Below are 26,914 nucleotides of genomic sequence, written 5' to 3'. Positions count from 1 at the left end.
ATGATCATATCTCCTTTAATTTATCCTCAGTTATCTGCTTTCCAAGATCTCCTCTGTCCTACAGCAGTAAAGGTCTCCTCCATCTTGTATGGTGTAGACAAGCTAACGCAGAGAATAAATCCCATTGCAGTTCTTACACAAGCAAAATGTTCATTTATGTCAGGGGTTGCTATGCATGGGGTCTTAAAAAAGTCTTTATGTTAAACCTTTAAATTTGCTTCATTCTACATTATGTTCTCTGGAGTAAGTCTGTTTTTAATCCTAAATTACACATGTTGAAATATACATAGGGAAAGTAAATGGACTGTAACACAGTGACTACTCAAAGCTTAAAATGTAGGCTTCAGAAGTGTGTGTGTGCACGCATGTGTGAGATAAAATAAACTTTTCCCATTCTGCTTGACAAAAATAATTTAAGTATTGCAATCTCTTGCTGCTGGAAGTCTGGTCCCACCAGATTTAGCTTTTCTTCTGGTTAAAAGTGCATTACTGGGATAATACCCAGCTGAGTTGAAACATCTTTTCTACACTGGAGTCCTGCTAGCATTATACAAAATAACATAACACAAAAGGAATTTTTCAAAGCACAGATGACAAAGAATGAGAATGAGGGAGGTAAAAGCAAATTCAGAAACTATCTAATTAGCACCTACAGGCAGGTACATGTATCATTAAAGTACAGTAGATTCATCTTGAAAGCAAAATTCATAATAAAAAAATTCTCTGCAATTATAAAAAATGATTTCCTCCTCTACTTGCAAAGCTCTCTTTTTTATACTTTGTTTCTTCTGTTTAAATTCTTTCCATCTTTTCTCCCCAGAAAGACAAATTATTGGCAACCGCTCCATGATGTCAAAATCTTGATAGAACTGCGGGGTGTGGGGAATGTCACTAAACATGCAAGTTTCAAAATATTGGTACATGCATTATTTGTGGATCGGTGACTGCCTCAAACTTTGAAGATGTTCCTTTGGGATTTTTAGTTTGATCTGGTGCACTGTATACAGTATAAATGTGGTAGGGGATTGGGTACTGTAAACATATGATTTGTGAACAATTCAGTTATCAGGACCGTATGTATATGGCAAGGAAAGATAGAGTTATATGTGTAAAGTGGAGAAAACTCTTTAAGGTTACTAAGACCATTCTTATAAGCTTCTTGGAGCACAACCAGGTCTTCCTTTCTATTTTTTGCCACACATGCTGATACTCAACAAATATTAATGATACAATGAAAACGTGGCTAGTCAAGCCATTTATGGCTACTTTTACCAGGCGTGCTGAGAATGCCTACGTGCTTGATTTCCTGGGTCTTAATCTGTGGTAGTTGCAAGGAGATGAGAAGGGAGAAAATGAAAAATAACATTCGGTCATAGGATATTTTGAAAAAGGAAGAAAATTGGGTTGAACTTTCTACTCCTGAATTTTTAAATTTTGCACCTAAAATAGCAGAAGAAAGATAATACTTCTTTGTATATAGTAGAGAAAGGAAAGATACTACAGTGCCAATTATTGTGTGTTAAAAAGTTATATGTTTTTAAGATGTGTGTTGACAAGCATCAACCAGCAGTACTTAGTGTGTTACTAGTGTCATTGGCTCTGTTGATCCTATCCCACAATAAATGCATTGATAGAAAATTTTTATATGATATTATATAGTTAGATTTTGAGAAATAGTATGTGACCATGTATTTATAGGTTGTATAGGAATGCACCTGAGGGCGGAATTAGGGTTGCATAATCAATCTAATTGTTTGCATTTCTGGATTTTGAACAGTTAAACGGAAAACATTTTTATTGCACGATGTTACATCTATATTATATATATATATATATATATATATACACACACACACACACACACACATATATATGTGTGTGTGTGTGTGTGTAGATACTTGTAATTTAACAAAGACAACATAATATTAAACAAAATACTACTCTGAATTCAGTGAGCATTAAAGCAGAGGTAAAAATCTACAGGAACAAAGAAATTCAGAGTTAAGACTCCCACTGCACACTTATTACAGCAAAATGGGACTGAATTGTCTCCACGTAGACTTGCCTCAACATCTTTATTGCTTTCATTTTGACATTAGCATTGCCATGCCATTGCAACCTCATCCCCATAGACTTACATTGATATTGTTTTGTTTCATGTTTCCTGCATCCATATACTGGTTTGCAATGTTGTAGCAGTGTTATACTTGCAGTGTTGGTCAAATGAGATCACTCAAAACACTCATTCCTATTCAAATAGATAGGAATGTACAAGATTACAAGCATGCTCTGAAAAGAAACACACTTGGCTAGCAAGCTTGCAAAGCTATGTCTTCTGTGTTCCAATATTTTTTTCCTAAAATACTGAAAAGATAAATTCCCTTAAATAACCTATAGAGTTATACATTATTTCAATTAATCTCTTTATTTACACCATGGGGTGGAAGGGGAGAGTGACATCTTTGAAATAGTTGCAAATTATGTTTTTTGCATCTGTATTATTAAAACAGTCCAGTGAAATTAAAAGATTTTTACAATCCAAGTTGGGAACCTATTTAGCACATCTGAGTCCGCGGTAATTTGAAATGGTTAATATCTCAAACTCTCCTTCCAGGCTGGGAGATGCTCAGCAAGTTGGGATATGCTCAGTAAGATAATTACGTAACTACTCTGTTAAAAATAATTAGGGGACAAATAAGGAAGTTACCAAACTCATCACTTGATTATCGTGGCATGTTTGTTTGCACCATCATGGAGGGGCAAAATTGTCCTCTTCTCTTTGACCACTGAGGGCTTAGCCAGAACCAGTTTGGTTCCTAAGTGCTGCAGTATAGGATTTGAGAGCCCATATAGAAGGTTTGAACCACCAATGCCCCATGCAGCCCAGCTTCACAGGGGATCACTCCATGTCCCCTCACTCAGTGACATGAGGTGGTCAGGATTGGTGAATTTTGCATATTCACTATCTGTTGCTCCAGACAACATGCAGCAGACAAACAGCAACAACAACAGGCCTCAGTATCAGCTTTGGAGTAGCTCCACTAATGCTGTCTAGCCTATGACAAAAGGATCTCCTCCCCTAGTACTCCTTCGCCCCCGCACCGCCCCCACCAGCATGTTGCTAGGGTCGGGGGATTGGGCTATGACAGAGTAAAACTTTTGGTCTTTTTTGTCAGCTTGATCTTGCATTTGTTATACAGGCAAAATATCCATTGGCTTCAGGAGTTTTTTTCTAAGTGCCAGTATGGGGTCCTTCGTTCAGAACAACTTAAGGATTAAGCTGTGCATAAAGCTATGCAACAAATGTATCCATTTGTCTCTTCAAAAATGTTTCATGCAGACTCAGAATGGCAAATTCTGCATTCTCCCTTTGACCGTAAGAGAAGATGTGAATATTTAGTAGCAGATTTTTGGCTCTAGATTTATATAGGATTTGTAGGGTGACATTTCACCATTTCTGTCAGTGAACACAACTTTGCTCAGAAATTCAAATCTCTTGCAACAAATTACAAATTTGCCACACTATATTTTCTTCAAGGAAATATTGGTTGTTTGCACAGATCCATTTCACTCTAGAATTTGGTATAAAGAGGTCCATCATAAAAAAACCTTGAAACTCCTAAACATAGAGGGGAATCTTGAGCTGGAATTTGTGTTATGTTGATATTAGTTTCTTTGTTGATAAAGTCAAGTCCCTGGGATTTGGCGAGTTTGACTCTATAAAGTGTGTGCAGACTTTATTTGTAATAGGGTTGTACCTAGAATGTGTGTAAAACTGATGAATAAATCACTGAACCAAAATGAGAGATTTTAGAAAAATAAAATTGACTAGATAATAGAAGTGACAACTGGGGGTGTCTAAGTACCTTAATTTCTATATACAAAGCCTCTGGCAAGAAATCAAATTCAATGTGTGGATCATTTCAATGGGACGAACCTTAGTTACATAAAATAAATTTGAGAGAGAACCTCTTCTTAAAATGCCATACAAAAGTCTCAGGATAATGTCTCCTTCAGCTATCAAGATAATCAACAAGTGAAACAAATTCTCCTCCAGATATACATACTGGGCTCACACTGAAGTAAATGGAAGTTCATCATGCAACATGGGAAGGCAGAATTTGGCTATTAGTTCCCCACCTTTTTACAGCCCTTAACAGGCAAGTTTTCTGCATATTTCTGCATCTTGCTCTGTTGGCCAAAAATCACTCACATTCTATTAACGAAATCTTACTAATGAAAAATAAATTCCAAGGGAGCAAATGCAAGAAGTCTGCATGCCAATATTGCACTGGGGTGCAAACAGGCACTTACTAAGGCCTGAACATCATTACTGCGGGTTTATATTCTGACCTGTGTGCTGCTCATACAGAGGCCCCAATATAGATTATTCGTGCCAAAAAGCAAGAGTAAACTGCACAGGACATGGGCTGACCATGTCCCTTGACTTAAAGCTGTGTCAAAGAATGACCCTTCTGAGGTTCTGATTGAGAAGGAATTGCAGAGAGTTGAACATCAACCACATTGTACTGTCACTATTTTTCCAGACCCACAGAACATGGAATCAGTGGACGGCATTCAACATTGGGATCCTAATCAGACAACTGTATTTCTAAGCCTTAACATTTCCTCTTATCCTGCAGGAAAGGAGTGTGGGTATTTTAGAATTTATTGTTTCCTTGCTTTTGTGGGTTTGTGTCATGCATGCTGTAGGTGGATCAACTGCACCTGCTTCCACACAATGTTTTTTGTGTATTAGTTTCCTAGGCTTTTTTAATGCTTTATTTAGTGGCGATTAGACAAAAGTGTGCAGACTTGTGGGAGGAAGAAATGCAGCTGATCATGGAGTATATTTTATCTGTCAGCACCTATGAATAAACTTTCATGTATTAGCAGCTGCACAAGAAACTCCCTCTTTTGTAAGATAAAATCTGACAGAAAAACATAACTCCCGATGGAGCAGGTTGTATGTGCTCTCAGTCCCATCATGTGGCTGGAGTCCTGTGCCTGCTGCCAGGAGCCCAACCATCAGTCATGTGCATTCCTAGTCCCAATCAACCATCAGATTTGTATGCACCGTGCATAAACTTGAAGTTATCAGGAAAACAGCAATTAAAAATGGCCCTAAATCCAACAATCAAATTACCTCTTACTCTAGATCTACCCTGGACACACCAATCTAGCAAGTTTTTTGTAGATAGACAAAGTTTTTTTAAACAGATTTCAGTCAACAATGAAAAGTAAGACTGCCAAGCAAAAACTTCAGCTGGAGCTGAAATACAAAGTCTTCTGTTAAAAATGTATGAAGAGAAATCATACAAAGCCTATGTAGGAAATTCAATGAGCATAAAAACTAACTCTATGTGAAGTTGCACACCACCTGGCTACACACTTTTTGAGAAAAACAGAAATAAATGCCCCGTTTTAAGCTCATTTTAGATTGCAACCCTAACTATAGAGTTTCTACCTGGTGCCCCATAATGAAAGATAACAACCACCAACCATTTTCATTGAACATGTTACAAATATTTTAGATTAAATGACCAACAGTCACTTAATCTACAATTCTATATTTAGATCTTTCAATTAGTGAAGAATTCGGAAAAAGTGTCAATTCACTCCAAAGAATTTAAATTGCAGAAAAGGTAACACACTTGATATTAGGCTGTGAACATTGGAACGACGACTTTGTTGGATGAATCCTGGATTAATGTGATGCCACACAAAGTTGGCTTGTTAAAAGAAAGCAAAAGTATGACAGTATTCCCTTCCGATCTGAAGAAGAACAGTTTCAACTATAGAAATTAAAGAGTGATAACTGGAAAAGAAGGAAACTGACATTTCTTGGAATAATGCCAGCAATCATTTTTTTAAAAGTACCATTGGCAAGAAGATTAAGATAATTATGAAAAAAATAAAAAATAAGTCAAAGGTCATTCCATTTTCCCTAGAAGGGAAAAATGTTTTTGTATTTAATGGGGTCAAAAAGTTTCATATTAATCAATCCTTGAAGTTTTAAGATGAATACATTTTTGTTCAAAATGAAGGGTGCTGTGAAGATAAGTTATGCGAAAGCTGAAAATAGTTAGAAATATTTTAGACCTTTTACATGAACTTATCCAAGATGTTGGATCTAAAAGCTAAAAGTCACAAAATTAGACCCAGACAAATACACACACTTTTTTTTTTTACCTTGCTGCGTTGTGATCCTGTGACCTTAAGGAAGGGTGAGGACAAGAAGTGAAATAGCAGTAAGAAAAAATATCCAGAAATATTTTGCAGATAAGTGATTGATCAAACACATATGCAGATCTCCTGTCTCTCATTTCTGTGCTTTAGTCACAAGACCATGTACCCCCTCATATAGTAATCACGATTACAAAGTCAACATTAATCTACAGTAAACGTAGAGTAGTGTCTGAGTTAGTGCAGTTACTTCCTATTCTAAACATCGGAAATAACATGCTACCTGTGGATAAATATTGACCTTTTCTTAACATTGCTCTATAAACAGAGATGCAAATAATGTACTAATTACTGCTACTATATATATATGATATTATTGCAATAAACACTATTCTTTCAATATTTCTTACCCATCCAAACTCAGTCACCATTGAAAATCTTGTCAGACAGTTCTCATCAGAGTTTCAGAATGATTTGTGGTTCAGGATAGCAATTGAACTGTTACATGTTTGTCCAAATGGACTCTTTTAAGGTTCACTCATCAATATATATATATATATAAAATGTGTGTGTGTGCTTGTATGTATATAATTATGTAACACTATCTTTTCTCCTTCTGTTTTACTCCTATGAATCTGATTACTCATATTTGTTAATCCATCTTGTGACATGCAGTTCATTTACATAATAAGTTGCAGGAAGCCATGAAGCAAGAAACATAAATGTCAGTTAGAAGCTATGGAATAATGTATAATATGAAACAAGAAACAAAAAAGAGGACTTCAAACTTACTTCAAAACTCTTCACTTCTTCTTCACCATCATCATCCTCTTCATCATGACAGCTCTGAGACCATGTAAAAACAAAACATTCACAAATAAAGTTTGCTTTAAAAAAAAAAACATGGCCACCAAAACTCTTTCAATCTCCCTTACATTCTCTTATTAAAAGGTAAATGCAAAAGATGGGGAAAAAGTTACCTTTGCCATAATGTCAGCATATGCCATATACAAGTAATCTTCCTCCAGTTTGCTAGGGAATAGAAGGGAAGAAACACTGTAACCATCAATGTAATACAGCATCTCCATAAACAATTGAAAACCTCAAATATTCAGAAGAGGACCAGAAAATTGAACATTTTTAAATAATTCTAGTTTCCAAGAGCACACCTTTTAAATAGGGTGTCCTGATTTTTGTTTTTAACCTCCTTTAATTTTTTATAAGGGTATTTCTACTCTCTTGTTAATTATAAGGGTTTTTTCAGGAAAAGAATGAACTAATAAACTAATACAGGCTGAACAGTGAAATTGACTACACAAATAGAGCTGAACAAACTGAAAACACAATTTTTTTTCTAACTTCTTTAGTTGTAGGATTGTGAGGAGTTACTTCTAGCTATATTGTAAATCCAGCATTTTCAGATAACATAATTTTCAAGCTGTGGGTATCCCTTTCAATGTGGAATACAGACATTACTGAAGACACCACGGGACAGATTTTCAACAGCAACCATAAATGTGACATTGACATTTGTAGGCATATCTGTTTGTTTGCAGAAAATTGTATGTACCCGCTTCTCAGTTATGGTAAGGCCTCTCTGGCAATATAATAAAGAATCAGGTCTCACATGTGCGGTCACATGCAAATCTGTCAGTGCTTGCTTAGCACTTTGAATATGTGACATATTGCATGGCAAAGAGATGCAATTTAAAAAATGGAAGCAGCTAGAAATTTTGCAAAAATTTCACAGCCCCTCACACCAACCTTACCATTTTTCAGTTAAGGCTGTTCGACTGAAAAGCAGAATAAGCTGATGCAGCGGATCAACTCTTTTAATGCCTTCATCCTCCTCTGGTGGCTCCGCTCCAGGTTTCTGTGGAGAAAGAAAATTGGAATAGAAAAAAATATGTGCATTCTAAGTTATTTGTTGTGAAATCTGTCAGACTGTGAAAGTCGTATTAGATATACTATAATAATACATATCATTTGGGCTCTTTGAATACATGAACTGAACCTGTCCTAGATAGCGAGGATTTAAAAGTCCAGCTCCATGGAGTACCTTTGGGAACAGGTAGGCTAGGATCCTGAACACACTCAAACCATGAAAGTCCACAGCCCTGGATCACCCCATTCCTCATAAAAGCTACCCCCCCCTTTCCTGGATACCACCCCAAACCCTGCCACTGCTGTTTTCAGGATTAAGTTGGGGGGTAGCCTGAACACAGTATGGGCTACCACCCTAAGGCTGACAAGGCACTAACTATCTGCTCTACCTTACTGTAACCGCCTGCCTCAGCAGAGTGAAGAATTTTTCCTTGTTCCTACTACTTTATGGTGATTATTGTGACCTGCCAACCATGCTGCTTCTTGCTCCCTAAAGAGCCTGATGCATTGTGCAGTGGGGGAGGGGCTGTAACCTAAACTTGCAGGCCTCCCCATCATTTTAAGATGGGTGATTTCATGTCTACCAATAACACTCTTCAAGTTGGCAATGGTGGATCCTTTGACTAGTCCACATTTTTACTGTTAATGTAGATTTTTCTTCTCCTCGCTTTAAAGCTCTACATTGGCCCAAGTTTTTACATGCTTAGAAAAGGGCATCTTTGTCTGGTTGGTAATTTTTTCTTTTAGGTTTACACTCCTCTAGCTAGGGCTGACTTTTCTTTTAACAATTATTAATAAAGTGGCAGTTACCAGAGCAGCCCCTGAAGGTTTGGATTTGAAAGTATCTTCAAAGCATAATATTTAACCTGGTTTTATGGCCCTCCATGAATTAGGAGAAAGCCAACTTTCAATTTGCCAGCATAGTACTTCAGATAGTTTCAGTCTGCAAACCAGGGGTCCCCAAAACTGTAATATGTTGACCATCAGTGTTCCAGAGAACACTTGGTGGTGGTTCAAGGAGAACTGCCTAAGCACATAGTGCTGGATCCTCCTTGTTTCCACCTGCTCAAATACATTAAATTACAGATAAAAATATGCCCAATGCAAAGCTGAGATTAATATTCCATGTCAACAATTGTTGCCACAGGCATGTTATTTGATCACAGTAGGAGGGGGTTGGCCATATGATGATTGCAAGGAGATTAGTGTTCAAAAGATTGTCTCTCTGTTAAGTGGCACACATTATGAAAAAGTTTGGGAATCCCTGCTTTAAACTTCAGGAAAGAAATCCTCAAGGAAAATACACTGGAACCCTATTTTACTCTGAGATATACACGTGCAACTCCCATTGAAGTCAAAGAGAAGTGAGTAGCACATTGGGGCAGAACAGAGCAAATTCTATTTTAAACAACTTTGATTATATATGAACACTTTCACATTTCCCTTCCTTTGGTCTTTATTATTGAGGGTATCTGCTGATAATTAATCTACTCCTGAGATTTATAAGAACTTATGTAAATCTTTTTTGAACCCCATTATACTTTTGGCTTTTACAACATCCCCGGCAATGAGTTCCACAGGTTGACTGTACAAAGTGTGAAGAAGTACTTCTTTTTGCTTGTTTTAAACCTGCTGCTTATTAAATTTCATTGGGTTATCCTGGTTCTTGTGTTATGTGAAGTAATAAGTAACACTTCCTTATTCACTTTCTCCACACCATTCATGAATTTATAGACCTCTATCATATCCACCCTTAGTTGTGTCTCTTTTCAAGCTGAATAGTCCCAATCTGTTTACTTTCTCCTCACACAGAAGCAGTTTCATATCCTTAAATGTTTTTATTGTCCTTCTCTGTACCTTTTCCAATTCTAATATTGTTTTCTGAGATGGGGCAATCAGAACTGCACACATATTTAAGGTGTAGATTTATATAATGGCATTATGATATCATATGATTATGATATTTTCTGTCTTATTATCTCTTTCCTAATGGTTTCAAATCCTTATTCCTTCGATAAATGTTTAATCCTCTCTTTCTGACTGTGAAGCATGAATTCAGTTGGGGAATAAGGAACAGTAACCATTCTTATTTTTAAAACAAACACTGATCCAGTTTTAAAATGTTTTTAGTCACAAAGAACACACAGGATACATAAGCAATTTAAATGTAATTAGAAAGTATTTCATAGTTACTCACAAGGAATCAGTTGTTCACTTTCGACTTTTCAAAGAAAATGGGGACTTTCCCATACTTACAAATTAAAGCTGAAATTCACCTATGCAGAATTTCAGCAAGAGCTTAAGGATCACTTGAGACCACTTAAGACCTCAAAATAGGTGCTGGTCCTACACACAAAGGTGAATTTCACTCAGAGAGATTTTTCTCACATAATAATATAGTGAGTTACTAGTAGCTATATTTTCTATAACTTTATTAAAAAGATGAACACGCAGTATAAATCTTCACTTCACCGAATTGCTTTTAAAAAGAAAGGTTTCAGAGTAACAGCCGTGTTAGTCTGTATTCGCAAAAAGAAAAGGAGTACTTGTAGCACCTTAGAGACTAACCAATTTATTTGAGCATGAGCTTTCGTGAGCTACATCTGATGAAGTGAGCTGTAGCTCACGAAAGCTCATGCTCAAATTGGTTAGTCTCTAAGGTGCTACAAGTACTCCTTTTCTTTTTAAAAAGAAAGTACACTTTGTAAATTCCCACAGATAATTCTATTTTTCTAAAAGGAAGAGAGATGTAAGATCTAAACTGCTTTGTGAATTTGTTCCTGAAGATCTTACTCAGGCAAAATACCAGATGACTTTCCATTATAAGGACAAAGGAAATCACCCTGTCAGGAAAAGGCAGCTAAGCCTGAAAAAGGACACCATATTAAATTCACAAACAACAATTGTCAATTTTCACTCCAAGAAACTCAAAGTACTTATGCGCATTCATAAACGTATCCTCACTGCTTCTTTGTCATCCTCATTATTCGTTTTACAGATGAGTAAATTGAAATATTAAAAGATCATGGGTGAGATTATCTGATCTGCTCCAGTCTCTTCGCAGAGGAGCTGGAAAGCCAGCTTTGACGGCTAGCTGTGGATTCCATACTCGTATGGCACAGAGATGGCTTCTAGGCTATCCACTTCTAGCCCTTCTGGTATTGAGGTTGCGGCTAGGGTGCTGCTGCATTCCTGTTATCCCCAGCTAGTTTACCAGTCATTTGGGCAATAGCTAGCAGGTGTAGTTTAGAGCAGACCAAATACTGCTCTAAATTGTGTGAGTGATTGGATCAGTATTGAACTGGGCCAATTATCAGTGAGCTACAAATGGCTCATTCACAACTCGCCCCCCATTCAACTGTACCAAGTACTTACTGGATGTGGGTTTGGCTCCTACCTCGTCAAATATGGCAGTGCCTGTCTCATAATGCCTTTAAATTAGCCCATTTTCAGTGAAATAAGTCACCATTGTTATTATCCAGGACCAGGAGTGTGCACAAATGTTTAACAATACAAATCAGTGCTTACAATAGATAATTATGTCTGAATAATGCAAATTATAACTGCAGTCATATTTGATCATCATAGTGGCACTTTATTCTCTTTAATTAAATGACAACTTTCTATAACCCATGATTTCATCATCCAAAATACCTGCCTAAAGTTATAAAAACTGATCAAGCTAAAGAATGGAAGTTATGTTCATTTTTTAATCCACGATATTGGATTTCAAAGGCCTACTACAAATTAAATGTAGGATCAAATTTACCAATGACTGTGTTAAGTGGAATTCATTGCATTATTATACTGTAGCATGACAACAAGAACAAATGGATTTTCTGGTGTTTCTGGAATGCAAGGGTTCTTAATTTTCAATGTATTAATTAATAAAGTTGTGATTTATATTTATTTAAATCTAAAATTCACTACCTGTACAAACTTAACAAAAGTGGGCAAAACAAATACTCTAGGCATTATTTTAGGGAAGTTCTATGGCCTGTGTTATATAGGACTTCAGACTAGATGTTCACAGTGGTCCTTTCTGGCCTTGAAACGTATGAATCTATGAAAAAAATTAATTGGGAACATTGTAAATTATAGTGTTTCTAAATATTGAAGTGCCACATAATATAAGTTGAGTTACACTAACATTAATTGATTCAGTATCATTCCTGTTAAATAACTGCACTCAGTAATAGTTCCTCAACATAGTTTATTGCCAGAAGTCATATAATATCTAGTGTATCCATATAAACACAGGTGCATATATGATCTGTGTCTTTTTATTAAATATAGGAACAGTGTTTTTTGTAACAGTAAATTAAAAAAAGGAGGGCATGGTATGCCATCTGATTTAATTTCAGATAAACCCCCATTTGTAGTAGGGCACCACAGTCAAAATGTTAAAAAATAAATTCAAAATCTCAATTTATTTTTGTGATACTTTTCAATAAAAGTAAACTTTTCCTTGCTACAGCGTGACCCTGGTGAGAGACTTCAGGCTGAAACCAACATTGTCCTTCTCTTTGTGAAGGGAGCGGCACCCTGAAATGTATTGATGCTGATATCATTACCTCATACATTAAAATGTGACAATGTTGAAACATTCACAAGAGGAGAAAATGCAGCTGTGGCCAAATTGCTAGTGTCATCCTTTCAATGTAGGGCTGTGCTTTTCTTTTGGGTTTAGCAGTTGTGGCAACTCTGTCAGACTGGAATAATCACAATTTGAACAGCAAAATGTTGGCCCATCCGTGGAATTTTAAGAAGCCAGGGAATAAGGGGCAAGAAAAGGTGAATTCCATTTCTATTATTGGAGGAAATAAAGTAGAAATACTGATTTCCTTTCATGAGAAATTTTCCAGATTACTTTGGTTTTTATAGCAAGTGTCTGACACCCTTGGCTGGCCTTCTGCATGTGAACAGGGTGCCTGAGCCTGCAAGGAGCTTCTAAGATTGGGAGACTGTATTGTAATTTACGGTGCTAACTTCAACAGTTCCTTCCTCCTCCTACACCAGCAGCAGAAAGAAGCTGGCATGGATGGAATGCATGCTGCCCTCTATTAAAGGGCACTGCAGGAGCCAATCTGCTTTGTGTTCCCCAAAAGGCATACTGGTGTGAGCCTTCTAGCCATCTGCTGGCACAGAGTTTATTTTGATCTTCCCAGAACATACACACATATCATGCTGAGATGAGGAGGAAAGGTGGCTAGATAGTGAAGAGAGAGCCTTTCATGTTATTTTAAGTTAGTTACTGTACCAGATGTCTGCATACACACCCACACACTGCTGCCACAAAACTGTCACTTCTTGCAATTTTGGGGAATGTCTCTGGGGTCACAAAGTAGTTCTGACAGCAAGGGTGAGTGTAAAGACTTTCTGTTATATATTTTGGTTAATTCATCTATGAACATTTTGTGTTTTCTTTTTCCAAGCCCTTACAGTTATTTTTTCTTTCCCCTTCTATTCTCCAGGCCATTTTGCCTTGCTTTTTTAATTTTTGAAAATACATGGGGGTGGATATCAGAGAAATAAACTCGTACATGAAATAAATATCACCAGGGGGTGTCTATTTCCAGTCTTTCTCTTGGTCAGTGAATGAATGTTGCAGCAGGAGCCCCCTCCCCCACCCAAGAAGATGTGCTTCTGTGCTCTCTCCTGGATGCAAGGTTAGTTGCACATAAGTGGATTTGAGTTTTAAAGATTTTGCAGGAACAGTGGATGTCAGGGCACAGCATGTTCAGTAGTTCAGAAGTTGAGCAGTCTGCAGTTAGGCTGTGTGTATTGCGAAAAACAACTACAATAATTTATCCATTGTTTACTTCCAAAGATCAGGAACAATTCCTTAAGTGTTCTTTCTAGAGGTTTCCATTTGTAATCATTTTAAAGAGGCACTAGCTGCTATTAAATGCATTACCCTCTTTGTGTATGTGAATTTATTAAGAGTTATATCTGTAATAAAAAGATTTTTTCAAACTCTTCTGTGCTATCATCTGTCTAGGGAATATAACTAACAGCATGAGGCCAAAATAGACAGTCAAGTCACGGAACACTATACACACAAGGGAGAAAAGGCCCAACATTATGCATAGGTGGAGGAAGCAAGGACCAGTTATGCATGGAGAAGGGTCTAATTATGTTCTAATCACTCTAACATCTTCTACTCTTTAGTTTATGACAGGTTTCAGAATACCAGCCATGTTAGTCTGTATCCGCAAAAAGAAAAGGAGTACCTGTGGCACCTTCGAGACTAACAAATTTATTTGAGCATACGCTTTTGTGAGCTACAACTCACTTCATTGGATGCATTAGTGAGCTGTAGCTCACAAAAGCTTATGCTCAAATAAATCTGTTAGTCTCGAAGGTGTCACAAGTACTCCTTTTCTTTAGTTTATGTCATTTTCCAGCTTCTCATAACCACAATAGATCCTACCAATAAAAAAAAATAGGGAAAGAGAAATGCCTGACATTAAAGTGTTAAATTTGTGATACTTGAGCACAGGAGGTTATATAAGTGTTTAGACTCTGAATAGACTGGCTGTCTAATCCTCACAAAATCATAGTTAATCACGTAATAAATTAAGGCTTTTTTGGGGTTAATATCTTATTATATTATTCTATTCATTTCTCTTTTTAACAATACTTCTGCAATATTCTGTTTCTCAAATTCTGGATAATCTTCAGAAATCTTCGGAATTGCTCAAAGCTATTAAAGACAATATCTACAAAAATCATTGTTAAAATATGCTTTTCAACTGTATGTTATCTTATGACTATATTACAAAAAGTGGAGAAATTTAATTTGTTGTTATAAAGTTGCTGAAAGCTAGATTCTGAACTGATTATTTTTAAATAGCCTGTTGTAAACAATTATTGTAGACAAGCAAGAACATTGTTAAATATTTTCTTTTTTTATAACCACTGTTCAGTGAATTGCAATTCTAACCTAATCAGGAACATTTTATTTTACGCTGACAATGTAATGCATTGCACAAAAAGGGATCTACAGAAAACTGACTTCAACAAAACTAACTAGTTTTTAAAACTTAGGCAAAAAACTATTTTCCTGCCTACTACTAGTAGAAATCTCATTTACATTTTGGCAATTTACTGATCGTATTCCCTCTTCTGTTTCAATCTTTGTCTGCTTTCAAAACAGTTCACAGTCTCTCTCAGCATAAACTCAAAACAGTTAAAATTAAATTAAACATTTTATTTCTTAATAATAGCATTTTATTTCTTAATAATCCCTTACCTTTGTGTATAGAGGGGACCCTTCACAAAATGTTACGACTCATACCTGACTTCAGTGTGCACTGCATTGGGCCCTCAGTGTGAAAGATGGGGCTGAGCCATCTCCTCAGGACTGGTGCCCTTCACCCAGGCCCTACAGAGTGGGAGGAGGCTCAGCAGTGGACAAGAATACAGAGCCTATTTGCCGATGGCTCCCAGGATCTGACGGGTTTGGAGTAGGAACCATGGCCTTTTCTGCAGGGCTCAAGCTCTCCCTCCCTAATAGATTTCCTTTCCCTAAGCAACTTCTGTGGGTGCTCCTAAGGGAAGGTCTGGTCGGGGCCAATACTAATACCCTGGTTTTATATTTTGTTCTTTTTCCTTAAATACCTGTCTGTTCATTATACATGATTATCAATAAATATAATCTACAATCCCATTATCCCGGCACCCAGAACATACTGCTAAATCTTCTATCAGTTTATCTTCAAAGTAATGCTCTTCTGTTTCAATCCAAGACTTTTCGTAACCTTGAAGAAAGAGATTGACAGCTCGATGCCTAAAAAAAGAATATTTAAAACAAAACTATTAATCTATAAAAAGAAGATTTGCTCAGTATAAATTCATCTTATTCAGAGAATTGTGCAGCGAGTACAACAACCACTTGCACAGGGGGGTAATATTTCCTGGTAAGACCTGTCAAAAAATATCCATTTGTTTAATTAAGACTGCCCTAGAATTTTCAATGATGTCCCCTATTCAAAAGTGTCTGGCATTAAAAACATCTACACAAACTAGCATCAGAATTTTAATAAATTATTCCAAGATCTAATCATTCAAGTATCTTTTGAAGCAATTAAAAATAGTAATAGAGAAATACAATCCTTTCAGCGACGATGATCTTGTGGGATTACATTAGTGTGTTTCATCTTGACTGTAAAATTTTCATTTAACACTATACTGCTGGGACCAGCAGCCATGAATGACTTTTTGTTTGGACTGGTGGCCAACTAACTGTATTTTTAATTTTCATGATTAAACTTGCATATTCAAAATCATAAATTAATTTATTCCAAAATAAGTAAAATTAAATCAATGCAGAGTAAAGTGAATTTCGCACCATGTTTTTATTTCAGAGATACTTGCAAGATAATAAGCAAAAACAAACTTTTTGTGTTTATAATTGAATCAACGGCGTATACCCAACAGAATAATCTTATGAATCCCCTCATTCATTTCAGCAATCATTTTCAAATGTTTGGGGTGAATGAAGAATGAAACAGAATTAACAAAAATATACAAGTCCAGAATGCATATATGCAGAAGCCCACTGAACCACTTTTAAAAAGTAAGAATAAATTAGTGGCAAAGGTGTCTCAGCCCCTATATCTAACAGTAGTTTCCTTTTAGAAGCAGGTACATAAGGCCAGAATCAACCCAATGTGACAGCCCAAACCATTGCCACCTTCCCTGGGGCGGAACCACAGACTCAGCCTCTGCAATTGTCATTGCTTTTGTGCTTGATACAGAATTCCCTTTTCCTGACTGAGCTTGGCAACAGGCCAACTGATTTCTTGGCAGTGGTAGCATGCTGTACAATGGACACACACATTCTAGAAATACTTTTAGCTGGACTTGGCCAAACAACAATGTGTCTAGGGGAAAATCCTTCCTCCACAGCCACTGAGATTTCTCGAGTCATGGATTCTGAACTTCTGCTACACAAGGAGGAGTAGGGTACACAATCCTGCGTTTGGGCCATGAGCTCGATCATTGCATTTGGGTGTAAAAGCAGACCAATAGGAAAGAAATTTATACCCAGAGGAATGTAACAGAAGGGTTCACAGAGAAGGGAAAATCATGATCAGCTTTTTTTCACTTAGCACTTTTAGCAGCTCTTTTCAAAAGACGTATGACAAGAATGTAATAAATCATTGTAAATTTTCATTTTGGAGATAAAAACAGAAAGCAACATTATAGAACCTTGGTATGTGTATTTTCCTTTGTTTGAAGCTTGCCACTTCATTCTTACCTTGGCAGATTATACAATGGAGCCATTCTAAAGCAGGCCACTACTGCTCTTTTTCTCTGTTTGGACAGCAGTTTGTGCCACACTGCCTTTTTGGACCTCTGAGGATGCTCAACCTGGTAGACAAATTACACAATGAAAAATAAACAATGCTTCTTTTCCTTGACTGACTTTTAATAAAAAACTAACCGGGGCACAGTCAGAGAACAGATAACAGAAAGTAACTGGCAAAAATGTTTTCTACACATTATTCAAGTGACCAGACAAATATTATGTGACCGACATGATTCAATGTCCCGTCTGGACTCTGCATTATTTTCCTCCTTTACTCTTACCCTAACCCTAGGCCATTTGAACTAGAGATTAGTATGTCACTGAGGCCATCTCTCATGTAATACTGGAATTCAATGAAAAAGAAATTACTTTTACTTATGTTTAAAATGTCTCTGTTTATACTACTCTAACTACACTTGCTGTGGCTGGCATTGAAAAGTAATGAACTTATCTATCGATCCCAATAACCCTGTATCCCCTTCCTTAAGCATGAATGGTCAGGATGAACATAGGGTGACCTAAAACACCTCAGTTGTGCCTGTGAATGCTGGAAATTAACATAGCTTTCTTTGTGACATATCAGTTAACATTTTCTCCTAAAACAATTATTTTATTCTACTCAAAACTATGTAATTCTTACTCAAGAATCTATTTTTTTTCCCATGGACCACCAATTCAGACAGAGTCATCATGCTGTTTGACTGTGCGCCAGTGTATTCAGTTTCTCTACCTCCTCACATCATCAAAAAGGACAATGGAAGTTAAATGTCACCTTAATGAAAGGTTTGATGCTCTCATGCATAATAAAGGAAACTATAGTACTTTGAAATGCATGACAATGAGAACATTTTTAAGGATACAAAACTGAATTTAGGGAAAGCAGTTATTAAACAGTATTTTATTAGTTTAGTGACCCATTCAAAATAAATAAAACTCACAAACAACACACCTAGCAGCTGTGAATGGAATCACTTAATTTAACAGGCAAAGAAATCACAGGGCATCCACAGCACAGTGGAGAAGAATTAATCTCAGTGAAAGACAGATTAAAGGCCACAGCCCCTTCCAAAAGAATGAGTAAAGTGAACCAAAGTTGTTATGAGAAAGGGTATGAAACAAATCACTCTGTTGCATTCATACTGAGAACCACAAAACAAAATGAAGCCATCAGAGCTATTAATACTCAGCCAAGCACACCCCAATGTGAAACTCATTAATAATATATTTACAAACTACAATAAAACTCTCTATACTTCCCAAACAGAAAAATCTCTGGCGCATTTTAGAAGATTGCTGGAAGTAATAAAAATAGAAAAAATTAGACATGCACGAAAGAAAAAAACCTGATGGCACCTCCCTGCAGATGCAATAGGCAAAGCTTTCTGCATAATGACATCTGGAAAGCACTGGGATTTGCTGGGCTATAACGAAGTACCATAAAAATTAATGGAACTGATTGCTCCCATGGCTAATATTTTTCACACAAGATTAAAGAAATGGAACTACCCATTTAAATGAGGGAAGCAAATGTATATGAAATACATAAAGAGAATAAAATACACAAGGCCATACAATGAAACATAATATGAATTTAAAGAGAAATGCATTAGAAAATAAGAGCAGGGATGTATGCAGACTGATCAGTTTAAAAAAATACACAGATTTCTTTTAGGGCTGAATGGTAAAGGGCAGCTACTGGTGTGAAGGAGAGAGAGTCTCAAATAATGATCTCAGTGGATCCAAAACAGGATGTGATTTGGGTTTTACAGTTACTTTAGTGTAGGAGTGTTAGAAAAATTTAAAGTAACAGAGAATCCCAATTCAGCAAGGTTCCTTAGTCTCTTGACATCCATCGGACTATTCACTTGTTTAAAGTTAGGCTGTGCTTAAGGGCTTATGTACACAAACATTTAGTTCCTGGCAAGTTGCAGTATGAATCTACCATGCACTAGCCTGACATGGAATGTCTACATAGACCCTATTAATACAACTGTTTGTTAGTGTGCTTTGATCTTCTGTTTCAAAGAGAACTAGATCAAAGTGAATTAACAGATTGTTAAAAGGCATCAGCAGGGTCCATGTGGACAGTTAGTCCACAGCAAGCTAGTGTGAGGCAGGTTCACACCCCAGCTGGCCATGAATTAATTGTTTGTGTAGATAAGCCCTGAGTAATTTGCTGAAGTGGGACCAGAATTCACATTGATAAGTAGAGTGTTTGCAGGATCAGGCCATAAATGGATACAGATACTAAATCTAACTAATGTGCATCATGAAACCAAACTCCTGAACAGAGAGAATTCATTGCTAGACGTTTTTGGCCAGTTCCAGTCAACGTTGTACAGACTGAGCTGTGCAATGTACATTCAGTGGACCAGAGAAGCTTACCACTTATATCTACTTTAAGCGGAGCATGGTAAATTAAGTGGGGGAAATAGACTCTCAAATATAATCCAGTGAATGAAAAATGCGTGAAGAGTCCGTATTTAGAATTTTCAGTTACTCCTATTGCCTCAGCCAGGAACAGTGAGACTTCAGTGAACCCCCAGTCCACGTCAAGACTGGACAGATATAAAAGTCCCTCTTGGGTCCTATACCATGCACAGCTTGACCTCACTAGAGAATGTGGGCTATAGTTTATTATCTATTACAATGTTAATAAAAAAAGGTCACATGAACTTATAATATAAAGCAAAATACTAGAAAACAAGAGAATATAAATACTGGTTGAATTCTAAGGTGGGCAGATCCCAATGGTGAATTGTGTGACTTTGCACATGCCGCTCAATCTCCAAGGGCACAATCAACTCAGCTAAACACAGGAAGAAGACAAGAACTTGAAGAAAACCAAATGTCTGTAATTACGTTTGCTGAAAAAAATTTAAAATATTATTGAAACAAAGAGGGAAAGTTATTGTGGTTAAATTTGAAATGATGAAAATTCCCAAACTTTCATGAGAAGTCACCGAGATAACTCATCGTTTTGAATTACATTGTAATAAAGAAAATTACTATTACCAGTAGTTGTTTCTAATAGCTGCCTCTCTGATCTCAGGAGATAAGTTACTATAAAAGATTCCCACCCTTGGGTCCAATTTTTCAGAATAAAGCTACTGAATACTCTCCTAGTTCTAATTTTAAAGCTACTACACTGCCTCATCAAAAAGTAGTATCTACTGAGGAACAGCTATGGTCCCAAATGCCTTTAATAGTCAACTCATTTTCTGAGGAAAGTAATGATAAATATCACCAACACTGCAGGGAAAATAGATGGGTGAAATGGGTGAGTAAATTGGCACCTAGTATAATAACTACAATAACTTCTGAGAACAAATATTACAGGTATTTTTCCTTTTTTCAAAGGTATTTTTTTCTAATATAACCCTATTCCTGGGATCTAAAAAAAATGCAAGTAGTGCCCTAATATATGTTGCTATTAAACATAATAATAATAAAACTGAAACCAGAAACAGACATATTTTAATTGCATGTCAACTTAAGAAATATATCACTAACAGAAAAAATAACAAGATCAGAGGATTTTAATGATGAGAATTATAAAACACTTCTTAACAGATGTAAAAGATCATAGAATCATAGAAATGTAGGACTGGAAGGGACCTCAACAGCTCATCTAGTCCAGTCCCTTGCACTAAGTGAGGACTAAGTATTATCTAAACCAGTGGTTCGCAAAGCCGGTCCGCCACTTGTTCAGGGAAAGCCCCTGGTGGGCTGGATTGGTTTGTTTACCTACTGCGTCCGCAGGTTCGGCCGATCACGGCTCCCACTGACCGCGGTTCGCTGCTCCAGACCAATGGAGGGGGGTGGGAAGTGGTGCATGCCAAGGAACGTGCTGGCCGCCCTTTCCGCAGCCCCCACTGGCCTGGAGCGGCGAACCGCAGCCAGTGGGAGCCGTGATCGGCCAAACCTGCGGACGCAGCAGGTAAACAAACCGGTCCGGCCCACCAGGAGCTTTCCCTGAACAAGCGGCGGACCGTCTTTGAGAACCACTCATCTAAACCATCACTGACATGCGTTTGTCTAACCTGTTTTTATAAACCTTTAATGATGGAAATGCCACAACCTCCCTAGGCAATTTGTTCCAGTGCTTACCTACTCTTACAGTTAGGAAGTTTTTTCTAATGCCCAACCTAAACTGTCTTTGCTACAATTAATTAAAGTTTTTTTCTTCTTGTCCTATTCTCAGAAGTACCAGGAGCCAGCTTCCTCCCTGGGAAGGAGCAGTTTCCTCCTCCCTGGTGGTGCTACTGCACTCTTCTCCAGCTAATGACTAATCACAGAAGCATCCTAAAAATGCATTAGCAGGGTATGATCTGAAAGAGCTGACGTACTTCCGGAACCAGAATTCAGGCCACGATGCTATCCAAGCAATAATTCTTTGTAACTATATAGAGAACTCTATGTGGTTTACCTGTAAATCTCCTGGACAGAAACAGATCTGAGGCTAGCTACCAACTCTGCCACTTTTGTGCGCGCGTTAACATACCCACTAGTTTCAGGCCTGTGAGAAAACTGCAGTGACTGATGCAGTCAGACTGCTATTTAGACATGGTTTCCCTGTATGCAGCTTGACCTATTGTAGAAGCAAAACAAAACACAATGTGGATTTTTGTGTAGTACACTCAAATGATTTTTCAACATCTAATTCGTAAAGAAGGACCTGCCAGATTGTGCATGATGACTTGGACAAACTGTTGGGGTTCGTGGGCTGCTGAAGATGAAATATTGTCATGCTCTTGGGAAGGAATTTCAGATGAATCTGTAACACTACCTAACTTCTGAAATTTAGCATAAAATCTATCAACTTGCAGGAGAGAAGCTCTTCCTGCCCTTTCAGGGAGCTGTGAGATCCCACCCCTTCTGCAGCCACGAGTTCAGCAAAGAAAGAAACTGCTGGGAGAGTACTCCCAGAAACTCAGCCATCAGAAACAGACGCAAGCAGCTGCAGGTGGTACAGCTGCCCTATGGGAAAAGAGGGGAGCTGAGACCCAGCTGGATTTACCAAGGTTATCTCAGGACCCAGACGCAAAACTGCAGGGAGATACCCAGTTCTGGGACAACAAAACCAATCTGGTCTCACTCCTTCCCACCAGTCATGGGAGCTTGCAGAAGAAAGAACCTCCTGAGAGGGGCCTCCCAGAAACCTGGCCAGCAGGAGCAGAGAAAAGCAGCTGCAGCAGGGACCTTTGGACCCTGATGACCTCATCAGTGCCTGATTGATTATTTCAGTTTTCACTCTGGACATCCTTTTCCCCAAGTGGCTGTTATGTACAACTCCTTCACTTACAGCCTCCTCACTTTAGCCTCACTACATCTGCCCTCCTTCTTCCCTGGCTCTCCTCTTTTCTCCTAGTCCCTTTACACCTCACTTCCATGTACCTTCTCCTTTCCTTCGCCTCCTTTTTTAGCGAACATTACATTTGTTAATCATCATTGTTCATTCTGCTTGTATGGTATATTCCTTTCCTCTTGTCTACTTAGACTGCTATCTCTTCAGGGACAAAATAGTCTCTTACCTGTGTTTTGTACAGTGCTTCTCACAATTTGTGAAAAACTGACAGGGGAAGCCAAGTGACACAAGAAGAACTCTACAGCCTGCAGAGTTAAGGACAGTAAGAAGGAGTTTTCAAGATATTTTAGGAACTAAAAGAATCCTGACAATGGCATTGGTCTATTACTAGATGGAAATGATAGAATTATCAATAATAATGCAGAAAAGACAGAAGTGTTCAATAAATATTTCTGATCCGTATTTGGGAAAGAGATGATATTCTCATCATATGATGATGACGACGACGACGACACCATTTGCATCCCACTACTACCTCCAGACAACGATAAACAGAAGCTATTAAAGTTAGCCATTTTTAATAAGCAGGTCCAGATAACTTGCATCCAAGAGTTTTAAAAGAGCTGACTGAGGAGATCACTGGACCGTCAATGCTGACTTTCAATATGGTTTGGAGCACTGAGGAAGTTCCAGAAGACTGGAAGTAAGCTAATGTTGTGCCAATTTTTAAAAAGGGTAACCAGGATGACCCAGGTAATTATAGGCCTGTCAGTCAGACATTGACCCTGGGCAAGATAATGGAGCAGCTGATACAGAACTCGAGTAATAAAGAATTAAAGGAGGGTTATGTAATTAATGCAAATTAACATGGTCTATGGCAAATAGTCATGTTAAACTGACTTGATTTTTTTTATGAAGTTACAAGTTTGATTGATAAAGATAATAATGTTGACGTAATATACTTGGACTTCTGTAAGGCATGTGACTTAGTAACACACATGTTGATTAAAAAACAATCATGTAAAATTAACATGACACACATCAAATGGATTAAAAACTGGCTAACTGATAGGTCTCAAAATATAACCGTAAATGGGGAACCACCATCAAGAAGGTGTGTTTCCAGTGGGGTCCCACAAGGATTGGTTCTTGGCCCTATGCTATTTAATATTTTTATCCATGGCCTGGAAGAAAACATAAAATCATCACTGAAAGTTTGTAGATGACACAAAAATTACAGGAGTGGTAAATAATGAAGAAGATAGTCACTGATTCAGAGTGACTTAAGAGTGCTTGAAAAACTGGGCACAAGCAAACACTATGCGTTTTAATATAGCTAAATGTAAAACTATGCATCTATGACCAAAAAAATATACACCATACTTACAGAATGGAGGACTCTATCCTGGGAAGCAGAGACTCTCAAAAAGATTTGGGGGTCATGGTGGATAATCAGCTGAACATGAGCTCCCAGTGGGATGCTGTGGCCAAAAGAGCTAATGCAATCCTGGGATGCATAAACAGGGGAGTCTCAAGGAGGAGTACAAAGGTTATTTTACCTCTGTATTTGGTGCTGATGTGACCACTGCTGGAATAGTGTGTCCAGTTCTGATGCCCACAATTCAAGAAGGATGTTGAAAAATTGGAGAGGGTTCAAAGAGCCACGAGAATAATTAAAGGATTAGAAAACATGCCTTATAGTCATTACAGTCAATAAATATCTACATGGGGAACAAATATATAATAATGAGCTCTTCAGTCTAGCAGAGAAAGGTATTGTAAGGATCCTGGGATTCATTAAATAACAAACCAGTGAATGAGTAAGGAATAAAACTTTTATTAAAACCTAAAGCGCATCCATATTGAACTACTGTACACAGTTACCCTTTGTTCTCAACCCCCTGCTTCCAGGGCACATTTCAAAATTCCTATATTCATAATACTGCCCCTTCTGAGGGAGCCTCTCTAAATTATAATATTTCACAAACATACCTCTAAAGATATAACATGACCCAATGGCTGGAAGTTGAAGATAGATAAATTCAGACTGGAAGTAAGGCATAAATGTCTCATGGTGAGAGCAATTAACCACTGGAACAATTTACCAAGGATCACGGTGGATTCTCCACCTCTGACAATTTTTAAATCAAGATTGGATGTTTTTCTAAAAAATCTGCTCTAGGAATTATTTTGGGGAAATTCTTTGGCCTATGCTATACAGGAGGTCAGACTAGATGATCACAACAGTCCGTTCTGGCCTTGGAATCTACAATGGGCCCCAATCTCTGTTGGGTTCCCTCAGCACTAAAGTAATGCAAATAATAAAAAATAAATCAGTAGGTAAACCTTTAAACTCATTCACTATGCAAACTCATATTTTAAACTCTAAGTGTAAAGTCTTCCATATTATAAACTGGAAGCATACAGCCCAAAGGGAGGCTTCCTTCGCTGACCAAAAACTATGTATAGTGTAAATTATCCACAAAACCATCTACTAGCATTGAGGTCTCAGACACCTTTTATTCTTCCATGTCCCATCATTTGAAGTTATGATCTAGGGTCACTGAATTGTACATCTGTCCAGCATATACCCCCATTTTATGGGCTTTCTGGGCCAAACTCACCCAGAGATACAAGTGGCAAAAAGTGGTAGAGGGAGAAAGGATACGTACATAACTTAAGGAAGCCCCCAAAATGGGAGGTACTACAGTAAGGGCATAAGGGGAATGCACTCACTAAACATATCCCCTAGGCACTTTGCCAGTGGGCTTCAATGCAGACCCCAGCAGACATTCTCATTTGAATCCCCACTGGAGTGCAGCAGGCCAAACTGGCACTGAACAGTGTAGTCTGTACTCATTTCTGTACCAGCAAGAGTGAATTTGACTCCTGTCTATTGACTAACAGTTTGTGGAATTATTATCAGAACATAGCTTGTGTTGCCAAGCAGTTTGGATAATCAAGAGTTTATTGTATTTCACAGGAAATTTAATTATTTTTAAATGTACATATATTTACTCAGATTCATTTTACCAGCAGCCCTCACCTGGATTTTGAAAGTTATAACAGATACTTTATCAACAGGGTATCTCTTTTAAAAGCTATTTGAAAAAACAGTTTACAGTAATTAGTTCTTTAAGATTACAACAGGACAAGAAATCTATTGATAATCTGAATAGCCAAACTTCATATTAATACACAGCTTGTTACCAGAGGTTTGGGCAGTTTGAGATTAAGTATCCTTCTATGTAGAAAATCTACTGGGTCCAGGAAATACTAATGGGAACAAAATGAAAAATGTACTGATCTTGAGAAACTTCCATATTTTGTTATTTAACATAATGTTTATCAAATCATGGTCCACAGACCATTAGAAGTCTGTGGAGCATTTTTTGGTGGTGAATAGACAGATGGCTGGTCCGATAGTGCCAGCTAAAAGGCACTATAAGAGTTAAAAATACACTTTCCTAATAATACTTTTCCAGGCAAACAATTGCTGGAGGTGCTGCAAGGAATTTATGTGATCACAAAGGATGAAGATTGCCAGAAGCTAATCTGTCTGTTAAGAGATGGTTCATACTATGAAAACATTTGAGATCCTCAGGTCTAAGCAGAGGATGCTTTTTTTAACCCACAGTTAAGAGTGTGAAACATTACCTGTGATTGCAAATACTTCCCATCATCTGCTTTTTAAAGTAGGATGTTATAGGACTGAAAAAAATCTAACCTGTTCCAGGTGGAAAAGTACATTAGCTATATGCAGAACTCTTTCCACGGTCTTCTCTGGATCTGAAGTATCTTCGGTCCTGTTTGGTAAATCTTTGTAAAGGGCCATCTGCCACCTAATGGCAGGATCCTCGAGCTGCAAGAACAAGATATTTCACACATAATCTAAACAAAGTACTCCAAACACAAGGCTCAAACAGTTTATGAAGTATTATTAACACTGCTTCTAAGACAACAGAAGGTCTTTTTCTTTTGCTAAACCTTTCCTTTTGAGTGTCTAACTGTAGCAGCCGGTACTGCTGTAATGTGGCACTGTTCCTTGTAAAGCAATGGGGCAATGTATGCAAATAGAACTACTTGGCTACTGATTTGCTGAAAGTTTCTTGAACACTTAAAGGGGTCTAAAGAGATAATATACCAAGGAGGATGCCCAGTCATTAGGAACAAATCACCACCAGCAGAAAAGGTGATAAGCATTGTTTATATGGGATGTA

The 26,914-nt window shown here is 37.5% G+C and overlaps 1 protein-coding gene across 19 annotated transcripts in view; it reads right to left on the bottom strand.

Annotated features, from left to right (window-relative positions):
* The window catches only part of RYR2 (ryanodine receptor 2), a 719,935-nt gene that overhangs the window by 117,256 nt on the left and 575,765 nt on the right, over window positions 1–26,914 (bottom strand). For 8 of the 19 annotated variants that reach the window (XM_075126918.1, XM_075126917.1, XM_075126921.1 and 5 more), the window contains 8 exons: window positions 26,422–26,556; window positions 18,645–18,679; window positions 17,336–17,449; window positions 15,766–15,862; window positions 7,956–8,059; window positions 7,167–7,218; window positions 6,979–7,032; window positions 6,193–6,216 (listed from right to left, as the gene is read on the bottom strand). In XM_075126918.1, the coding sequence (XP_074983019.1) occupies window positions 6,193–6,216; window positions 6,979–7,032; window positions 7,167–7,218; window positions 7,956–8,059; window positions 15,766–15,862; window positions 17,336–17,449; window positions 18,645–18,679; window positions 26,422–26,556 (615 nt within the window). The remainder of the gene's footprint in view (window positions 1–6,192; window positions 6,217–6,978; window positions 7,033–7,166; window positions 7,219–7,955; window positions 8,060–15,765; window positions 15,863–17,335; window positions 17,450–18,644; window positions 18,680–26,421; window positions 26,557–26,914) is intronic. The other 11 variants (XM_075126926.1, XM_075126924.1, XM_075126927.1 and 8 more) reach the window with 3 other exon arrangements.

This window comes from Caretta caretta, chromosome 3 (genome assembly GCF_965140235.1).
Source record: "Caretta caretta isolate rCarCar2 chromosome 3, rCarCar1.hap1, whole genome shotgun sequence".
Classification (NCBI taxonomy): Eukaryota; Metazoa; Chordata; order Testudines; family Cheloniidae; genus Caretta; species Caretta caretta.
The sequence above is the reverse complement of the archived record's forward strand: the minus strand, read 5'-3'. Positions and strand labels throughout refer to the sequence as shown.